At 39.6% G+C, this 21,180-nt stretch overlaps 1 protein-coding gene across 1 annotated transcript in view; it reads left to right on the forward strand.

Moving 5' to 3' along the window:
* The window catches only part of LOC124721608 (microtubule-associated serine/threonine-protein kinase 3), a 263,031-nt gene that overhangs the window by 153,630 nt on the left and 88,221 nt on the right, over window positions 1–21,180 (forward strand). Inside the window, exons 14-15 of the mRNA XM_047246660.1 lie at window positions 13,145–13,250; window positions 19,910–20,031. Of these exons, the coding sequence (XP_047102616.1) occupies window positions 13,145–13,250; window positions 19,910–20,031 (228 nt within the window). The remainder of the gene's footprint in view (window positions 1–13,144; window positions 13,251–19,909; window positions 20,032–21,180) is intronic.

A 21,180-nucleotide genomic window follows, 5' to 3' on the forward strand; every position in this document is an offset into this window, starting at 1 on the left:
GGAGAATGGCGTATTGTATCACAGCCGTCCACAATACGAGTACGAAGAGTCTCTACATTTAGTACTGGGGTTGCGTAGACAAGAGCTTTCAAATGCCCCCATAAATGAAAGTCAAGAGGGTTGAGGTCAGGAGAGCGTGGAGGCCATGGAATTGGTCCGCCTCTACCAATCCGTCAGTCACCGAATCTGTTGTTGAGAAGCATATGAACACTTTGACTGAAATGTGCAGGAGCTCCATCGTGCATGAACCACATGTTGCGTCGTACTTGTAAAGGCACATGTTTTAGTCAATATTACCTTCCTTCAATTGGGCCAACTGGTGGTGAATCGAGGAAGTACAGTACATACTGACGAAACTAAAATGAGCTCTAACATGGAAATTAAGCGTTTCCTGATACATGTCCACATAACATCTTTTCTTTATTTGTGTGTGAGGAATGTTTCCTGAAAGTTTGACTGTACCTTTCTGTAACACCCTGTAGTCAGCTAGCCCAGTTTGACCACTGTGCCAATGTCGAGGCATGGGTGGATCATGTTACCAAATGATTTACTGCACTGGCAATGCATCCATTCCACAGTTCACAGGACAGCTGAAGATGCAGTCTGTCCTCTGGTGGAGTGACGAATGCTGCTGTTCAATCAGGACTAGGCATGCGGCTCTGTGTTGGATCAAGTACCGGCCAACTGCAGAGAATCTTGCAGCCTTTCGGGTGGTGAGAACAAAATGTTGCCAGATTGTTCAAGAGAGCATGAAGAGGTCATGGGAACAGTTCCTGAACACCATCAATTGTTCCATGAAGAGTTCTGTTGTATGGGAGATGATCAAGAGAATTTATGGGAGAGGAGCGATGGCTGCTGTAATGGGGAACAGTATTCTCCAAACCAATCCGTGAGACATTGCCCAGACTATGGGTGCCTATCTTGCCACAGTTACTGTAACCACCAGTCAGGATCCAGGTTTCCAGTGCCATAGAGTGGTTGCTGAGAGCAGCAGTGTGGACTTCTGGTCCACCACTGATGAAAATTACTACTGCCCATTTTCCATGTGGGAGATGGATTCTGCATTGTCTGCAGCTCATGACATATCCCCTGGTCATGACAGAATCCATTACAGTATGCTGTGATATCTCACAAGGCGAAATAAAGATATCCTCCTTGTACTTTTGTTTGTGGATGACTTCTATGTATTTTGCTCTTCTTCAAGCCTTACAGTGTCATTTGCAACTAACTCTTGTCAAAGTTTTCAAATGAGAGGACTGTGAGTGTTCTTTTTAACCATTCTCATTCCATTTTCACCTTTCCAGAATTGAGGATGAGGGACACTGTTCTTAATTTTAAAGATATAGTGAGGGTTCTGGGCCTCGTATTTGACTCTAAGCTTACATGGTTGCGACTACTTAAGGACCTGAAGAAACTGTGCCTTAGGGTGCTAAAATTGCAAAATGTCTTAGCCACAGTACATGCTGGGCAGACAGACTTGGCTACTCCAGTTTTACTGGGCATTTGTGCAATCATGGCTATGCTATGGGTGCATGGTGTGCTCCTCTTACTTAAAGGTATTGGACTTGTTGCACCATGAAGGGATTTGGTTGGCCACTGGAGTGTTCAGAACAAGCCTTATACCAAACCACTGTGCAGGGGCTGGTGAACCGCCACTTTACATAAGGCGACTGCTACTTACAGTGTGCGAGGCATATAAACACTGTCCACACCACACACACACCTTCATACCATTCCATTGCTCAGCCTCCACTGGAAGGGCTTTTCCATAACTGGCAACGGGCAATGAGGCCCTATGAGGTTCACTCTCAGGATTACCTTTTACAGATGCATGTGTCCTGTCTTAATGTTTTACATCGTGGCTGGAGCAGATTTCCACCCTGACTTCTCTGGAGGCCCAGACTTATTTTAGACTAGACTAAATTTTAATAAACATATTATGCCAGATTTTACATTTCAATCTCTGTTTTTTAACAACACAGATAGATGCACTTCACAGTAGTGTACACTGGTGGTTCCAACAACGGAGTTCCCTAGGCTGGTCTGTCGTGTTCCCTGACTGTGTCACCAGAGTTTGCTTTCGTGATGAGTATACCATTTTCTCAGCAGAGCTCCACGTGATCCTCAAGGCACTGGAGAACATGTGATGTATTTGGGACAAACAGTTTCTCATCTGCTCTAATTCCCTTAGTGTCTTACAATCATTACAGAATCTGTACTCAGCTGAGACGTTGGCCCAGCTGATATACGATCAACTATAAGTGCCCCAATGGCAGGGAAAGCAGGTGTCATTCTGTTGGGTGCCAGGTCATGTATGGATACGGGGAAATGAACAGGCTTATTGGACTGTCGAGGCATGGAGAGGACAGGAAGTGCATGCAGTTGTGGGATGAGGAATGGCTGGCAGTAATGGCCAATCAGCTCTGGTTGCTGAAATCAACTACCCGCCCTTGGCATTCCTGCTGCCAGTTCCTCAGGTGGGATGAAGTGACCCTTAAATGTCTTCGAATTGGGCACTGCTTTCTCACACATAGCTTTTTACTATGGCAAGAGGATCCTATTTTGTGATGCGCGTGGCATACACATCTCTCTACGCCATATTTTAACAGTGTGCATTTTATACCATGATGCAAGAGCAGAAGCAAATATTTGTGGGGATCTGCCCCCTATTTTAGCTGATGGTGAGACGAGTATGACTAAGTTTTAAAGTTTTGTGATATGTCTGGACTCTGGCCTAAACTTTTCGGCTGGAGGTTTTAGTGTGTTGCAGAGTGGCTGGCCCTTCCATTTTTATTCTTGCAGGCAGCCAGCTGCATCCATTTGCTGTATTATTTTAGCACCTTCTCCCACTTTCTTCCTGTTCAGCTTATGTTTTCCAACTTTTGTTAGCTTTATTTTACGTACTGTTTTATACTCATGTTTAGTGTATTTTACCGACACTTATCTCAAACTGTTTTTGTGTGGGTGTTGAAGACCTTACTGTCGTGCACCCATATCAATATATCCATCCATCCCCATCTGAGTCACAGATAGGCACAACAAAAAGACTTTCAGAAACTGAGCTTTCGACTAACAAGGCATTTGTTGTAAATAGACCACACACACACACACACACACACACACACACCACACCACACAAAATGACCACAGCCTCTGGCTGTTGGAGGGAGAGATTGTAATCGTTCAGGTGTGTGTGTGTGTGTGTGTGTGTGTGTGTGTGTGTGTGTGTGTGTGTGTGTGTGTGTGTGTGTGTGTTTTGACGAAGCTCATTTTCTGACAGTCTCTTTGTTGTGCCTATCTGCAACCCAGCATCTCTACTATATGGTCAGTAACAACTATTCTTTTCATAATATTGATGCCGGTGATTCCTGGATCATACAGTAATCCTTCCAGATCCAAAAGGCAGTCCTCTTCAATCTTCTTTGTGGCCATGGTGGTCGTGTGGGCCTCTTTGGCTACTTCTGTCATCTGCCGCCTGCTTGCTCGATACGCATTTCATCCGCATTTATGCAGAAGTTGTAACAGGCTGGTCTGATCTCAAGTTCAAGCATGTTCATAATTTCCATAATGCCTGTTAGGCCGTCATTGAAATTATATGGTGCCACATTGACCACAATGTTGACCTTTTTTCCAACTGGGAACAGCTTTCAGAGACACTTTCTCACAAATCATCGTTTAACTCAGTAATGGAGTTTCTGGCGGCTTGGGATGAATACTACCATAAAGTAGACACCCAAAAGAACATTTTAAGCAAATTTTTTTTGAAATTTTCAAAGAAGATTACCCCCTTAAGGAGATCGATGGATTCCAAGCCAGCAGTAGATCTGCTGCACATGAGACATCCATCAGTGTTCTTCTGAGATGCTGGTCAACACATGACGGAATGGCTGAAAAGTTTTGGCCGAATTGCAAATGCAACAGGTGGAATGATGCAATGTATGTGGTAAATGCATACATTTACTCGGTCGGCACAGCCCAGCAGTGGTTCAAGAACAAGTAAGAGAAGCTCAGTAGCTGGAATAATTTCCAGGTCTAACTGAAGAAAGTGTTTGGTGACAATCAGAAGCAAGTCTGCTTAGTGAAAGAACAATTAAAGAATCGTGCCCAACTTCATGAGGAAAGAGTTCTACATACAGAGTGTTTTGTCCTATGCCACATTGTGAATCCTGTTATGATAGAATCTGACAAAATCACACACTTGATTAAACAAATTGCAGAACATATGTACCAAGTTCTTCTGGTAAAGGATGTCACAACCACCAAGAAATTCATCAAGTGGTGCCAGTGCGTTTAGAAGATTCAACAGAAAATGCAGCAGATGAAAGAAATACGAGGGTTGTTTTTTAAGTAAGGGCCGTTTTTATTTTTTTAAAAAGATACAAATACTTTTGTAAAAAAACTTTTATTTTCTGATTCTACACACTTTTACCTATTTTTCTACATAGTTGCCTTGTGTATTTAAGCACTTGTCATACCGTACAACTAAGTTTTTAATTCCCTCTTCAAAGAATTCAGCCGCCTGCTCTGACAGCCAAGAGTTCACGGCTGCTTTCACTTCGTCGTCGTCATTGAAGCACTGCCCGCCAAGATGGTGTTTCAGGTACCGGAAAAGGCAAAAATCGCTAGGAGCAAGGTCGGGGCTGTATGGTGCATGGTCCAAAACTTCCCAGCCAAAAGAATCAATCAAATCCCGAGTCTTTTGAGAGGTGTGAGGCCTAGCATTATCGTGCAGGAGCAAAACTCCTTTTGTCAGCATGCCGCGCCTTTTGTTTTGAATTGCTCTGCGGAGCTTCTTTAGAGTTGCACAGTAGGCATCTGAGTTGATTGTCGTTCCTCGTGGCATAAAGTCCACTAGCAAAACACCGCGCCGGTCCCAGAACACAGTTGCCATAATCTTGTGCTTTGACAGCGTCTGTTTGGCTTTGACCTTGACGGGTGAAGTTGTGTGTCGCCATTCCATCGATTCTCGCTTGCTTTCGGGAGTGATATGGGATATGCATGTTTCATCTCCAGTGACAATTTGAATCAACATCCTCGTAACGAATCAAAATGTCCAATGAAGTGGCAAATCTCTTCCCTTTGTGGTCCTCTGTGAGTCTGGGTACCCACTGAGAACACAGTTTCTTAAAGTTTAGGTTTTCAGACACAATTTTGTACAAAACCGATCTTGAAACTTGTGGAAATTCCAAAGAAAGAGTGGAAATTGTGAATCTTCTGTCCTCACGAATCTTTGTTTCGACTGCAGCCACCAAATCATCAGTGATCACAGATGGCCGACCTGAGCGTTCTTCGTCATGGACGTTTTGACGGCCATTTTTAAACTCTCTAACCCATTGACGCACTGTACCTTCACTCATTGCATTCAAGCCATAAACTTCTGTTAACTGACGATGAATTTCTGCAGCTGATAGGCTTCTCGCGGTCAAAAAACGTATCACTGACCGTATCTTACACACGGCGGGCGATTCAATAATCGTAAACATTATGAAGTAGCACAGCGATGCTTACACGTCAGCTACAGAGCTGCAACTTGCATCAGTGTGAACGGGGAGGATGCCGGCAAGTGGCGCGGTGGCTTGTTGCGGCGTCCACGCGAACTACGGGACTATACGCGCGAACGGCCCTTACTTAAAAAACAACCCTCGTATGACCGACTCACCAATCTGGTTGTTACAGCAGTTGAAGAAGACAATCATGTCCTTACCTCTCTCATATGGCAGGTGGAGAGTGAAGAGAGAGATAACTTTATGGCAAAGGGACCTGCCAGACTGAGTAAGCGAGACAGAGCAGACATGAATGTGAAACCGATGCATCAGGAGGTAATAGAAAATGTTGAAGAAGAGATGTACCGATCTTTGTCAACAATCTCTGCCACCACACAAATGTGCTAGGATGAATGGACTGCGTCATATGCCGCAATCATCAAATAACAATCCAACACACAACCAATGCAGATACAACCAACTCCTACACCAAGTCACATTCGGGAGGATGGTTTAATCCCACGTCCGGCAATCCTGATTTAGGTTTTCTGTGATTTCCCTAAACCGCTACAGACAAATGCCGGGATGGTTCCTTCCCTGTCCTTCCCTAATGCAGGGTGTATACGACCCGGGACAACCGGGAGATCCGGGAAAAACCCGGGAATTTTTTCATCTGGGAGAAAATCGGGAAAAACCCGGGAATTTTTTAGAATTCCGGGAATTTTTCATTGTTTTAGTTTTCAGTTAAATTTTTGTAATTTTGACTGGTAAGAACCGTTACTCTAACAAGGGATATTACTGTATCCCGCTACTGCAGAATAATACTTCAACAATAAAACATAAACGAGAGAAAAAAAGGAAAATAACTTAAATTGTAAAGGAAATGCACCATATACGACGACGACACATAGTCCTCATGCAAGCGTCTGCCAACAGCAAATGTGTCAAAGGCTTTACAAAGACTATGCAGTACTTCATAACAACAAATTCCATCCGATGAGCATGAAGTCACAACTGTTTACATTTGATTCGTGTTAGCAGTTACGAGTGGGCTCATGCGCATGCGAAGTTGAGTCGCGTTTTAGTAGTAGGTCCTCCCGCTTCTGGCTACAGGAATGTGGCTGTTGGCTGTGCAGTGGCAGCAAGCGGCTAGATGCTGCCGGGAAAAGGGGGCACCAAATTCATATTCTCGAGGGAAAAAAACTTGTTTCACAAAGCGCCTAGCATCCAGCGTACGTTGATCTATCGATCATTTATATGATTTTGAAACGCATCCCTGTTGGTTTTTGAACATTTTTGAATACATTTTAAGTTCATTTCTGAATGAATCATAAGTTGATTTTTGAATGAGTGCATAGTGTATGTGATGTCTCTGTCAGGAGAATCCTCGTCGCACCTAGAAATAAACTTTCCGCAGACAAAAGGAGATGGGGCTATATGAGCTGAGCGGAGTAAAGCCAAGCGGATGAATGCCAATCGCTGTCGTATTATGTACTTGATTGGGTTTTCGAATGATCAGCGTTGTTATAATTGCTAGCGAAATCCATAGATTCAGTCTACCAGAATGGAACTAAACGACTACAGGAATAACAAGTGAGAAAGATTACGTATTATCTTCTAGTTGTATCCAAGAAAATGAAATGTTGACAGAAAATTTTTGGCCAGATCGCATCACTAGTAAGGACCAGTTGTACAGTCCCCGGCTAGCAACCGCTTAACTTCTATTTTGGAAGTAACGCAGAAAACATTTTGTACGAATATGTAACAACGCTCACCGCAGAATAATCACGGGGTAACTAAACCAGAATTGGTGATGACAAGATTGTTTGCTAGAACGAGGAAGCAGAGGAAACGGGGACATCACACAAATTATGGCAGAATAAGATGATTTCAAATTTATATAAAAATTTCGTAATACTACTTTTCGATCTCGTGCTTGAGAAACTGGTGCGTATGAATGAAATGTGAAACTATTTCCTAACATAAAGCTTTTTGCTTGTAGTAGGCCTAATAGGCATTTGATATTGTTACTTCGTGAATTATATTCTGTCGTGTTATAAAAATGACCGTTTGTGCCAATACAGTCTTGCTTATTTGGTGTGTGTTACAAAATTGCTGCAATATTAGAAAGGCCTATTTTGTTTTATCTAGCATACAGTGACAAAATAGACGTAATCAGATGGAGAAACCACGCCAGTCTTGGCTATTATTAGTGTTGACAGCTTTTTCAGTATCAGATAACGAATTTTCTATTTTTCATGTAGCAAAATGATTGACGAACTTTGGTGAGGTAGTAGATTCTTGCGTAGAAAGGAAAGCACGCCATGTAAAGCTGTAGCAAGATTAGAGAGAAAAAAATTCTAGGCGGTAAGGATTGAAGAAGTGTGTACTTTCTTGTTTGTCCCTTGCCTCTATTGGTTTTAAGTATCCTGTATTTAATTTTATGTCACACAAAACAGCAAGTTATCAGCTAACAGACAATAAAGAGTGCAAATTTTCTGAAGATTTCACGTACTCCCGATTACAAATAATCCCATCCGCTATGAATGAAGAGTTAAAAATAATAATAAAAAAAAATAATAATAATAAAAAAGGGGCAGGCTGTCAAACCGGCCGACTGGGAGCAGGAGAGGCACCACAGGACATTTCAATTTCCTCTGTCCTGAATATAGTTTGATGGCATCGCTTACAAAATATGCACCTTCCAATTCCACAGAGTGAAATACAGTGATATGCGATAGAAGAATGCTGTATGAAGAGGCATGGCACTGCACATTGGCACACTTAAGACCAAATAACAAGTCATACATTTTCTCGAACACACATGTTTTATGTTTCAAACTTTTCAGAATGATATGCCCTACAAGATGCACGTAATTTTGTAAATTCGATTTTTTTTTAATATTAAACCCGGTTCGCAAACATCGTAGCTCCGGGGCTGATAGCTATAGTGGGTAGTCTCCACGTGACCCGTGTTTACGTTTAGTAATTTTGCTGTTTCTCCTTCTTTTACTCTCACGTCAAATGAAAACAAAACGGATATCTGTGGCCGGGAGGTATCAAGTGAATTATAATACATTCACATAATTACGAAAGGCTTAAATATTTAATTAGTTTCAGATTTTATTTTATTTCCACCTTTCGGACAGTCAAGCATTAATCGCCTTGCGGAACAATGAAGTTATTTTTGTCTGTTTGCTAAAGAAATTGGGCTTTTATTGACCTTTTCCGCAGAGGCAGTCAATGTATTTGAAATGAAATTTTTAATTCCACAGTACTGGCTAATTTCAACTGTTCGCTGTGTTTCAAGTGCACGTTTTCATCTTCTAGCACGTATGGCATTATGCCATAATAAAGAACCAAACATGATGTAATACAGTACTGGTGCTCCAAGAACCCCGAAAACCACACTGAAAAGCTTAATGCTGCGTTCACACTGCCGGCCGAGCCGAGCCGAGCCGAGCCGAGCCGAGCCGAGCCGAGCCGAGCCGAGCCGAGCCGAGCCGAGCCTGGCCGGGCCGCCGCCCGCTTCGGTATCAAACACATGGTTTTGAATTGCGGTGTTCACACTGGCGGCGGGCCGCGCCGACACGGCATGAGCCTCCCGGAGCCGAGCCGGCGACATCCCGAGTGTTTAATATTGCCGGCGCGAGCCGACCGCAGGCGCGAGCCTGTGGAGCAGCACTACAGCTTCTGCAGTACACGCATCACACGTCTCCCTTCTGCTTTCATCACAAGTGTGAGTGCACACGTCTTTTATTTTAAGATGTTACCTCACATTTCACAATCAGTGAGGAAAAATTACGTTTATTATAATGATACATTCGAATTTACTTTTATTTCATTTGTTTAATCTACCGTATTTACATGCATTTACAACAATAGCTTGCCAGCGATCGCGGCATTGCCGCCACTGAATAGTTCGCATTTACTTGTAAACGGAGACAGATATGAGTGTCACTGAGGGACGGAAATGTGTCCCTACCAGATGATAATGCATTGTAAAGTCATGCTGTGGCAGTTCCTTATCAGTGGAAATAGAACCACTGAGTCAAAGGACATTATCTCAAAACTCTTCGCCTATCAATCTGTCTATCTTACAAGGTAATGAAAAGAATTCTGTGAGGTCATCAGTGGCTCCACATGATGAACCATCACCACTGCCAAGCGCTGCATCATGAAGAAAAAAGAAGAAAAAAGTTGGAAAATTCTGAAGGAGTATTTCTGCGATTCTTCGTTGAAGGCACAGCAAGACATTACCCAAAATGACGAAACTAATTACTTCCTAATGGTTCTCAGGAGTCCCATAAACTCTCTTCCCCTCAGAGGTAAGCGTTTGTGAATTTTAAAATACAAAAGCATGACTGCAATTAACTGGAGGTAGTGAATGCTGTACAAAGTTCTACTGCAAACCAAAAAGTGTGTACTAACGAATCTTACCTTATCGTTATACACAATTTTTCTTCTGCTGTTATGCGAAAATTTGTATTCTGTTTAGAAATTTTGTCTTGAATGTTCTGCAGCACATACTGAAATGTATTATGATTCATTCTGTAATTTGAATAAAATTTTTCAGGATAGTTTTTAAGTTCTTCATATAAAGAAAGAAACTCTCCTAAATGTCTGTCGCTATTCATGGGATGAATCCATAACCTCCTAGTTCTTCTGTACTTCAAAACTCGACGAGTTACTGCAGAGTCAAAACAATACCAATAAAAGAGTGAAGACATTGTTCTACACGACAGCACAGACTAGCTAAAGGCGAGCGACTGTTGACTGCAACCGCGTTTTCTACCGACTTGCTTGTCAGCTGTCGATGGGTGGAGATCTTTTTAAATTTATTTATTTGGCCTCCCGCCAGCCATTTAGCCAAAGAGTGGGGATTACCTTGACAGTGCAGCGCAGCCCGCAAAGGAAGAAAAAAAAAACAATGAAGAACAATGAAACGCACATCTGTGCCGATCTACAGTAGTTTCATTAACTCTCCATTATTTTTTCTGTCAAAGTAGACAACGAGACTACAGAATTGCGCTTCAGTTATCTTTTAGTTCGAAATACGAAATGTACATCATGCTAATTGTAGGATGTTGATGACAAATAATTGTTTGTCTTTTGTGATGCAACGTGTGGCCAATTATAAAAGCATAGCAGATGATTGTCCAGTAGCCGAGGGAAAAATTCTTATACATTTGGATTTATCTAGAGAATGAGACCATTAAAATAATAAGAGGGACCGGCACTAGGTCTGCGCTGATCACTAGTAATTAGTTTTTTTCTGTCCTGCATTATATGACTACACTAAACCAAGCTGTAACCGCGCGAACTCCGTGGCTTGCGGACGCGGCACTGACGTCACTAAATAACTCGCATTACTTGAGACTAGAGACAGATATCAGTATCATTATCATTTCAAAAACTTTTGACTATCTGTGGAGGTGAGGCTGCCACAGATAAAAATTCTGAATGAATGACAGTCCCCAAGATGTCAGGAAATCTCATCAATGACTAACCTGTCCAGGTGCTAGTAGTTTTATGTGCTCCTTTTCTGGATATCAGATACATATCATCGTAAGCTAAAGAAGTCATATTCTGTGATATGAAAGCGATTTTGCTGAACGCCGTAGCTGGGAAATACATCCAACTGACAGGAACATATCTTGCAAAAATAACTATCTATGACAAAACACAGCCTTTGAATTTGTCATTTCATTTGAATGTAGTCATTAGATTATTCTTGTATGAGACTTCTTGCAGGCATAACAAGCAGGTGTTGAATGAGCAAGATAAGAGTTCCAGATTGATAAAGCTGTTCCAATGAGCACACATGATAGAGATGGTTCTACATCTACATTTATACTCCGCAAGCCACCCAACGGTGTGTGGCGGAGGGCACTTTACGTGCCACTGTCATTACCTCCCTTTCCTGTTCCAGTCACGTATGGTTTGCGGGAAGAACGACTGCCGGAAAGCCACCGTACGCGTTCCAATCAGTTGTTTGTTGTTGAAGACATTGTTATCCCACCATCACTTGCGGACCCTGGACGCCTGTGAGAAAAACAGAGGGAGCGATAACTCCATGCATTGGCCAGTGCGGTACAGGCCAGGAGACTTGTTATGCCTTTTTACGCCTGTGTAAAAAGTGGGAGTATTGGAAAAGTTACTGAAATGTTTTTTGGGCCATATTGTATCCTTCATTCATCAAAAGTCTCATACAAAATCGAAGGGTATGACTCTTCATTGAAAAGACAAAAGCTCAGAGACATCCTCTGTATTCTTTGTATGAAGCCCTACTATGGTCCAGAATGCAGATTGATGCAGAGAGGTTCAAGGAACTGGAGACCCACTCAAAGATCGCGAAGCTCCGATGAGAGGAGCTACCTTTGATGATGCATGTCTCGAGGAAGAGGCGCTAACAACATGGCCAGAATGTGAGTATCTGCGAGTATGCCATGCAGAGGACCATTGACAAGATCTAGACCCAGGGTGCAGAAGTCAGTTCCATTGAGAACTTTTGAAACAGTGGGTTGCTGTTTCTCTGGGAGAGGAAGCACTGTAGCGAGATATGGTGCATGAAATTTGGCTCAGTGTTAAGGTCAGTGGCTAATGTGCTGCAGGTCACCAGCTGAAACCCAACCACCATCAGTCACTTGTTGTTTGGTATTTATCATTTCTGGATGGTTCTTGAAATATCTTGTGTAGCAGCACTCCCCATCCAGAAGTTCAGTTCCGTTCTGACTGTACATTCTGTTCTGGCTGGGTAATAAATGTGCTTTTAGTGCTTTGTTTTAGTTTGATGACACAGCTTTAGGATTTGGACTTGAATGAGATTATGACAAAGTATCTACTAATGCATTCACAGTTCATATTATAGTGCTGCTCTCAGCTGTTTGAGAAAATGCAACAGTGGTCTAGAGTTTAAATTGCTTTGCATTTGGCAAAAAAATTTGGAATTAATTCTTTGTACAAAAATTGTTTCTAGGCTCATATGACCTTACCCATGTTTTTCATCCGAACACACAACATTATGTAGATTTACTGCAGTTACCTGCTTTTTGTGCTTGGAACCTTTGCAGCATAGATGTACAGTGTGCCAGATAGATAGGGCAGAGTTTCAAAATAGCATATACGAATGTTGAACTGTTCCCTTAATTCTTATTGTGTCATTTTCTGGCAGATAATAATTCAGATATTGTATCTGGGGTAATAAAAGCACAACAGTGTAATGCATAAGACATCTGTGGCGAAGGACTGGACTAAAAGGGTGCTAATTTAGAAGTATCTCAAAAAGAGGAAAACCACTTGAAAAGAACAATTTCTTTTGCAGTTAACATTGGTCTCTTATTTGCAATAATTACACCACTCAATCAAAAGATGCCGAAAACAGATTTTTTAAAAGCAGTAATTTTTGTTGTTTATATTTTTGAATCTTGTTGTTTGTCTACTACTCCCAAGTCTTGAGTAAAGCAATTTCAATCAGTGGAAACTAAACTTATTAAACAGAAACTCTAAAGAATGTCACTTGACAAAAAATCTGTGCACCCACATAAGCTGTTAACCTCATTTATATGTTTTAATGTGTTGTTATTATTATTATTATTGTCTGTGAAGAAAAACTTATTTCATGCTTGGTTTTTTTTTTTTTTTTTTTTTTTTTTTTACAGTGGCAACTAATCTGTATGAAGGCTACATTGACAAGGAAACCAAGCAGTTTTCTGACAAACAAGTTTATGGAACACCGGAATACATTGCACCAGAAGTTATACTGAGGTAATTTCCACACCGAATAGTCCAGCCTTCTTCTGTATAATGCATGTGCTTGATGACACAGATTTTAAAATGAATGATGTCCAGCAGTTACGTCTCTAATGGAACTAGATTCTGAGTAGATTGACAGGCAATCTTGAAATCTGAGCTAGTGTTGTGTAGGATTTTGTAAACTTCCATTGCTTGGATTTCAATTATAGTCCATTTAAAATTACTTGATAATTGACATCTATAACTTGTCGCTACAGCGTTGCCATATCGGCCACTGACTACTGCTCAGTTATGTGTAACACAGAGACAAGTTACTTCACAAATACTGTTAATGTGTAACACAGAGTAATGTTGGAAGTGGTGACAGCAAGGTATGTCAAAAAGAGAGGTGCTTTGTTGACAGCTGAGTTTGAGTTACCAATGACTGAACTGTAGAAGGAGATGCGTTTTGTTAAAAATCACAATTGCTTTGTTCACGGCAACCATTACAAGCAAACTCAAGACAGAGAAAGTTCAGTTTCAGTGTGAAAAGCAAACTCTAATGTCTCACTATCGTTTTTTACCTGAAACTGTCCTCAAACTGGCTGCACGAGCTGCCATGTTACCACAACTGATGAGCAGTCCTCATTGCACTTGGTTGCAGATTATGGATGACAAAGGCAGATTCCAGATGAAAAAAGAATGATAGGTAGAAAAATAAGAGAAAATAAAAAAAAGTCAGTATGATGCTAAAAATGACATGACAAAGAATTAGAACTAAAGTTTCACGGCAGTTGATAAACGACCTCCAACATGGCAGGTTAATATGCTCCATTGAGCTAAACTACGTCACAGAGGTAAGTTATTGTATATTTGACTGTGATCACCCAGTCACAATGATGAATTGTAGCCTCAAAAACTCAGTTTCATGCAATGTTTTGTGAAGCTTATATAATGTAAGCCGATCTCGGTGATTATGATAACCGCATATGCGATCCTGAATCACATCTTGTGCAGAAATATCGAATAGTATGTAGTTACTGCTATATGTAAAGTGTCTGTATTTCATTTGCATAGTTATTTGTGTGTATTGTTTGTGGTGTGGTTATCATGTATGATGAAACACTAAATAAAAGTGCCAGGTCCATAATTTGGGATCCAAACACATCAAAAAAGAATGCCAGACAAGGAATTGAAAATGAACTGACAGATTGTTCTGGCAGCTTGGCAACAGCGAATGGTTTGGGTGTGAAATTAAGCACTCTGATTGGAGGAAACCAACTCGAACACCTGAAGTGTCAGCTATCAAGTAATTTTAATCAGACTATAGTGTGAGGACCTTTTAATGAGTATAATTCTGTTTTACTATAAACTTGATTTGGCTGTAGGTTTGGTGGTTTTTTGGTCCAGAAAAATCTACTTAAATCCCTCTGTTGGTTCTAGTATGATTTTTCTGAGTTTTGATGTGCTTTTAACTTTAACATAAATATTTGTAAAAAAAAAAAAAAAATGTAGTTTGGACCGCTTATGTAACTATTGCACTTGCCTCCTCCAGACCCTCTTCATTTCCATTAACTGGCTGATTTCTTTGATTGGCTTATCGAGTGAAGACAAAATCATAAAAATTTCCAGTTTATTGTTTGTTAACTTGTTTTACTTTAGGTGCAATGTAAGATATCCCTTTGACTGCAGGGAGGTGTTGAATTGTCACGTAATGGGCCGCAAGTACTTGATTTCAACATATTACTTCTGTGCTAAATGCATTTCCTGATCCACTTGACAGTTTTCAAGACACGATATTTCACAATTAGGCAGTCATTAGTGTCTGTGTTCAGAACCTGAGTTCGGAACTTCCTTTGCAGTCAAGATATTAAAATCTATGGTGGTGTATAACTTCAGTGAAACACGTAGCTGAACAGTATTCAGTAACTTTATGTTTAATTTGGAAATACTGTTGTTGTAACATAGTGGAAAATCAATGAGAAAATTGTCCGAAAGCAAGAAGATCCATTTTCGTGTTTTATGACTTTAAATGTTACCACCATCAAAGCTTTGCTATTCATAATCTCTGATTCATCAGATTTTCATAAACTGGGCAAGTGTATTTAGAAATTGAACTCCATTCTTACTTTGCATTGATGAATTACTTTGATGCAAAATATCTCCACTAAGGCTGATTCTTACTCACATCTTCAGTCACCTCCAATCCCTTCACTTTTTGCAGTTGCCAGAATGCCATGAACTTGTTGCTTCCTCACCTCTTTGATTGCGTTATAAACATGAATTAACAGCTGACAAAGTTCAATAGGTTTCCACATACAGACGAAAAATGACTATACACTGTTCTTTTATTTTTACTTTTTAAAAATATTTTTGCAGAAATTTATAGTGTTCACATGGACACCATATTACTGCAATGCAGTTATCAACCAACAATTTATTTGCTTCGTTTTAAAGTTTTGTGTGTAAAATATGGTCTCCACATTTTCTCGAGTATTGACCCTAATTGTCCAAATCTGACGATCATTAGAGCCCTATGTGAGCAGTTAAATGCACAAAGACTGGTACTTTTTGGGATTCAGATATACTTAGGTTTTGTTTCATCATTTGCAAGTGGTACATTTGTGAGCAAGGTATTGTGAACATCCACATGTCATGTGAGCCTAAAATGCGTAGTGTTGATGTTGTGATAGCGCATTTCTTACATTCCAGGATGAATTCGAGTTAAATGCCTTAAACAGGTGTACATGAGTTATGTTGTGTACAATAAGTAACACATAAGCTGGGGCACAACTTTCTCTCAAAAGGTATTTGTTTGTCTTAATGTAGCAAATCTTGGTGTGAGTGCACAGATCTGTTTCTTATAATTAATTTGCTTTTCAATGTGAATACATTTTTCCACTTACAGTTTTTCTCTTTAACAGTAAGAGCATCATTCAGCTGTAGATGAAAGAAGGGTATGTCAGACCATTACTAAGAATTTGAAAGATGGGTTAGATTCTGAATTTAGTTAAAAAAAAGGAAGATCTCACTCATAGGTAGCAGTCATTAACAGGGTGTTGGCCAACATATGCTGGAGAACCTAGGATCAGAGTACCAGGTCACAAGTATTGTAAAACCTAGTGCCATCCTTGGCCAGGTAATTGAGGCTATTGAGGCACTTGCTAGTGATTTGAATAAATGGGATCAGGTATTAATAGCTGGGGAGCAGGCAACAGCTTGGACATGAAACTCAGGCACAAATGTGAGCTTGTTGCTACTGGTTTCGGGTGAGCTCATATTGGTGCTGTACCACTTGCTGCTATTGGCAGATGGTAATAGAAAAGACATGACCTACACCTTAACAGGAGGTAGGTAGATAAATTAGCTGAACTGATTGCTGAAAATATAGGGCTGAGGAAGGGGGGGGGGGGGGTAGAATTTATATGATTATGAGTGAGAGAGAGATTTTTGTAGTCTAAATACCTCATTCGGACAGATTAAGAGTGTTTCAAATAAATTAAGTGTAGCACAAGAAATAAACTTGTTTGATTAAGCCACTGGACAATGAGGACTGGAAATGAATGATTTGGAGTGATAAATCGCAGTATACTATGTGGGGATGTGATGGAAGATTTGGGTATGGCAGATACCTTGAGAACATTACCTATCAACATGTGTAGTGCAAACAGTGAAGTACAGATGAGGTGGTGTTACAACATGGAATATTTTTCGTAGTTGGGTATGGTCTCCTTATTGTACTTAAGAAGTGTACAGTAGAGGAACAGTTTGGAGACTTCAGTTTGTTTGTATCAGCGTGACTATCCACCCTGCCATAAAGCACCATTTGGGAAACAATGGTTTGTATACAATAACATTGCTGAAATAGACTGGTCTGCCTGAAGTTCTACCTGAACCCAGTGAAACACCTTTGGAATGAGTTAGATCATCAGCTTTGCTCCACACCCAGAATCTTAACATCACTATCTTCTCTGGATTTTGGGTCTTAATTAGTCTGTGCTCTGCCAAAGCAAAAATATCTCAAGTGAAGTACTGAAATCCAGTTCTTCCAATATTTGCAATGTATTCAGTCATGTATGTAATGCATCACTATCACAGAGGAAATTTCTGGACAGACTGAAATCTACTATGGTCAGACTCCTTTACAAAAAAAAAGTAGTAAGACAGATAGTAATAATTACTGGCCAGTCTCACTACTTCCCTCCTTGAAGATAGTGGAAAAATTATGTACACAAAAACCATGGCACACCTCCTCTAAAAATATTTTACTTACTCAGTCTCAATTTGGTTGCCAAAAGGGTCTCGTCACATAATATGTTATTGTTCAATTCACAAATAAAGTTATACAAAATTTAAGTGACAAAATATTGTGAACTGGTATTTTTGGTGACACAGTAGTCTCCTATATAATGTCAAATATTGTGGTACCAGAGATATAGATGGTAACTGGTTTATTACTAAGAGGATGCGGTGTGTCGCATTAAGAAACCCAGAGAGTGTACACAATGAAACAGCATCTTTATAATGGTACATAATCGCTACAGGTGTACCACATTAATATATATTGAGTATTCTCTTATTATTTCTGGTATATAAATTATTGGCCAGCATATATCCAAGAAACAGAAATAGTTCTCTTTGCTGAAAATGCAAGTATTTTAATTCAAGCACAATGAACAAACTTTGACACTTGAAAATGTAATAGTATTTTCTTGAAAATTAAAAACTAGTTCTCTGCAAATGGACTGTCAGTGAGCTTAGATAAAATTCAGTAAATGAAATCTAGTATTCTAAATGCATAAGTTTTTATATTGATAAGAATCTGAGTTGGAAGTCACCTGTTACAGACCATCTTAAATGTCTAAGCTCTGCAAATTTTGGGTTACAGATAATCTCAGATTTTGGAAATGAAACTGTCAAAAAGTTGACTTATTTTTCCTATTTCCATTGACATTGGGCTAATTCATCATTGAGAAACAAGGACTTGCACAAAAGCATGTAATAAGGTCAATATGTGGTGTTCACTCTACAACCTCTAATACCCAGCTGTTTAAGTGGTTGGGTGCACTGACAACAGCCTCACTGTACTTGTACTGTCTTATGAAGCTTATTGTCAACAATCAGTCGCAGTTGGAAAACAGCATTGATGAGTCTAATACTAGAGGCCACTGAGAGGAGTGAGGTATTCAGACATAGGTCTTTAATAATATTCTTGTGTGTGTGTGTGTGTGTGTGTGTGTGTGTGTGTGTGTGTGTGTAATGGAGAAATTTGACATCGTTAAGTATAAGTTACTACATGTTAATAACAAAAGAAAAACACATCATAGATTAAGAAAATTGTGTAAACGATCAGCATGTTTCCATATTTATCACTAAGAAAGTGTATTGTACTTATAAAATTGACTCATTTCACATCATAGTGAGAGGTCACAATTATGAGCCAAGGAACATACAAATAATTAACTAAGTATCGCCTGATGAAAAGCTTGTAGTGCTCTCTTAAGATATGAATACAGAAATGTATACCATCTCTGTTAATGCAAAGATTTCGAGAAACTATTCTAGAAAAAATATATTAATGTTAGTGGTAGTATTGCCACCCAGATATTGTTGACGAGATGACAATTTTTATTTTGTCATTCAGTTGCTCTGAAACACTTGAATAGTGTACACCAGGTAATGTTATACCCTTCACAAGGTAGCCAGTGTAAAGTATCCCTTTTGCTACTCGGCTAACACTAGCTGTGACCTTGTTCTCATCTGTGATTCCAGTCCTGGGTTGTCCTTCACATGTATTGCATTCCAGTGAATTATGCCTACATTTTAATTCAGCCACCAATTTGTCACATGTTGGAAATGAAGAAACAGACTCCTTATAAATCTTGGATGAAGTACTGTTGGTTGTACACTGTCCAAAACAGAATATTTCTTGATGGAACTGTAGTCCAGTTTATTAATTTGATGAAAACATAAAACTACTTTAAAAAGCCAATAAACAAAAGAATTTTGCAGAAGAAGTGGACACTTAAATTACTGTGTAACATGTGCCAACTCATCATAAACAAAATATCATCTTTATGTTAGACAGAAAGCTTTTTCACCTTGCTTGCTTATTGACAGTGCACCCAATACTTGTAAATATCTCCTTGCTATAGAATGTGTAATGTTACCCAGTGAATGTGGATGATATATACTAAGTTTTATCTAGTTTCATGAGGATCAGTTGCCTATTTACACCAATAAATAGATTATGATGTGGTCTTCTGAACATGTTAAAATAAAGCTGTTAAATGATTGTAAACTGACATCTAATTTGAAAAATATGGGTGGGCTAAAGCAATGTATCAGATGTGACTGACCACACAATTTTCCCATGTGTAGCAGAACATAAAAGAGCACTTCATAGGGTTTGTTTTCCATCATTTTCTGAGTGTTCATCTGGGATATTACCATTTCCTATTTTAATATTTCCAGCCAAGATCTGTGTGCAAGAAGCAGGCAAGAATTGAGAACAGAAATTAATTGTATGTGAACAAGTGTGTCATTTGTTTTGACCTGTAATTGCTTGCATTATATATTACTTTTTGATTATCTTTTCTGGCATTTCATCTATTTTTGCAAATGAATTATAAATCTGTACAGAGCAAATCATTTATATTTCTGAGATCTGACATAAAAATTCTTCTTTGCAGACAGGGATATGGCAAACCTGTAGACTGGTGGTCTATGGGCATTATATTGTATGAATTCCTCATTGGCTGTGTGCCCTTTTTTGGTGATACACCAGAAGAATTGTTTGCCCACACTGTAAATGGTAAAGTATGAGCTGAGAAATTATTCTCTGGCATTATTTCAGATTTATATTGCTATGCATTAATGGTGTTGCAGATGAATCAGGCGGACATCTTGCAAAACAGCTTTTTTAATTAAAAGCTTAATAAAAGAAATTTTGAACCCTGACTCACTGCAGTGATGAAGACAAAGAACACTGAAATATGTACAAAATTATACCATTATTGAAATTCAGTGTTGTTCAGTGACATATTAACAAACATTTTTTTAAATTTAAAATGCATCTTAAAGGAACACTTTGATCCGGGTCTGAAAACCATGCATCATGACTGCCTGTTCTGTCATCCTGTGGCTGTCATTAGGAAGCAGCGTGGAGGGGCATGTCATCAGCACACCACTGTCCCAGCCACTGTTGGTATTTCAAACCTTGGAGCCACTATTTCTTATCCTAGAAGCTCCACGATGGGCCTCATAAGGCGGTGTGCACCTTGTTTGAATCCCCCACAAAGACAAAATGGTAGCAACACTTCAAATTAAACATGAGCCCTCCTCATTGCAATCAAATGTGCTTAAACCCTCCGCTACAGATATGGTCTGAAATCAATCTTGGTGCATGGAAAATAAAAAATAATTTAATTGTACATCTGTTTAATAGCTGGTATTTGGTTTTTCCCCTTTCCTCACTTCTTCACTCCCTCTCCTCCTCTCTTAACAATAAATGCATGAGACCCGCATTGTATCACACACACTTTCTGTCGTATCTGTGTTTGACTCATGGTTTCATGTAGTAGAATAATTTTTTATTAGTGTATTATTTTTGTAGCAAAATTTAAATTATGTTATTTTATTTGTTGACCGTACTTGAATCTTGTAAAAGTTTCCTGTGTAAGGCTAAGATAAGGGAACAGAGGAAAGGAAAATATCCATTGTTCAAAACAATTATAATATCCAGTAACATCTTGCTTGGCGGTGGTCAACAGATGTATGAATTGTTCAAAATGCATAAGACTGTGTTGTCTGTGATAATGTTATATATTCCGCTACCAGTTTCGGCCTTAATTCATCATCAGTGGCAGCTGTATGACATACAAAAATGGAAACTGTGACAATATGAAACAAAATAAGATCAAAACAGGAAAAAACCATTATATCAATCGAAATACTCAAAAAA

Source organism: Schistocerca piceifrons, chromosome X (genome assembly GCF_021461385.2).
Source record: "Schistocerca piceifrons isolate TAMUIC-IGC-003096 chromosome X, iqSchPice1.1, whole genome shotgun sequence".
NCBI classification, from domain to species: domain Eukaryota; kingdom Metazoa; phylum Arthropoda; class Insecta; order Orthoptera; family Acrididae; genus Schistocerca; species Schistocerca piceifrons.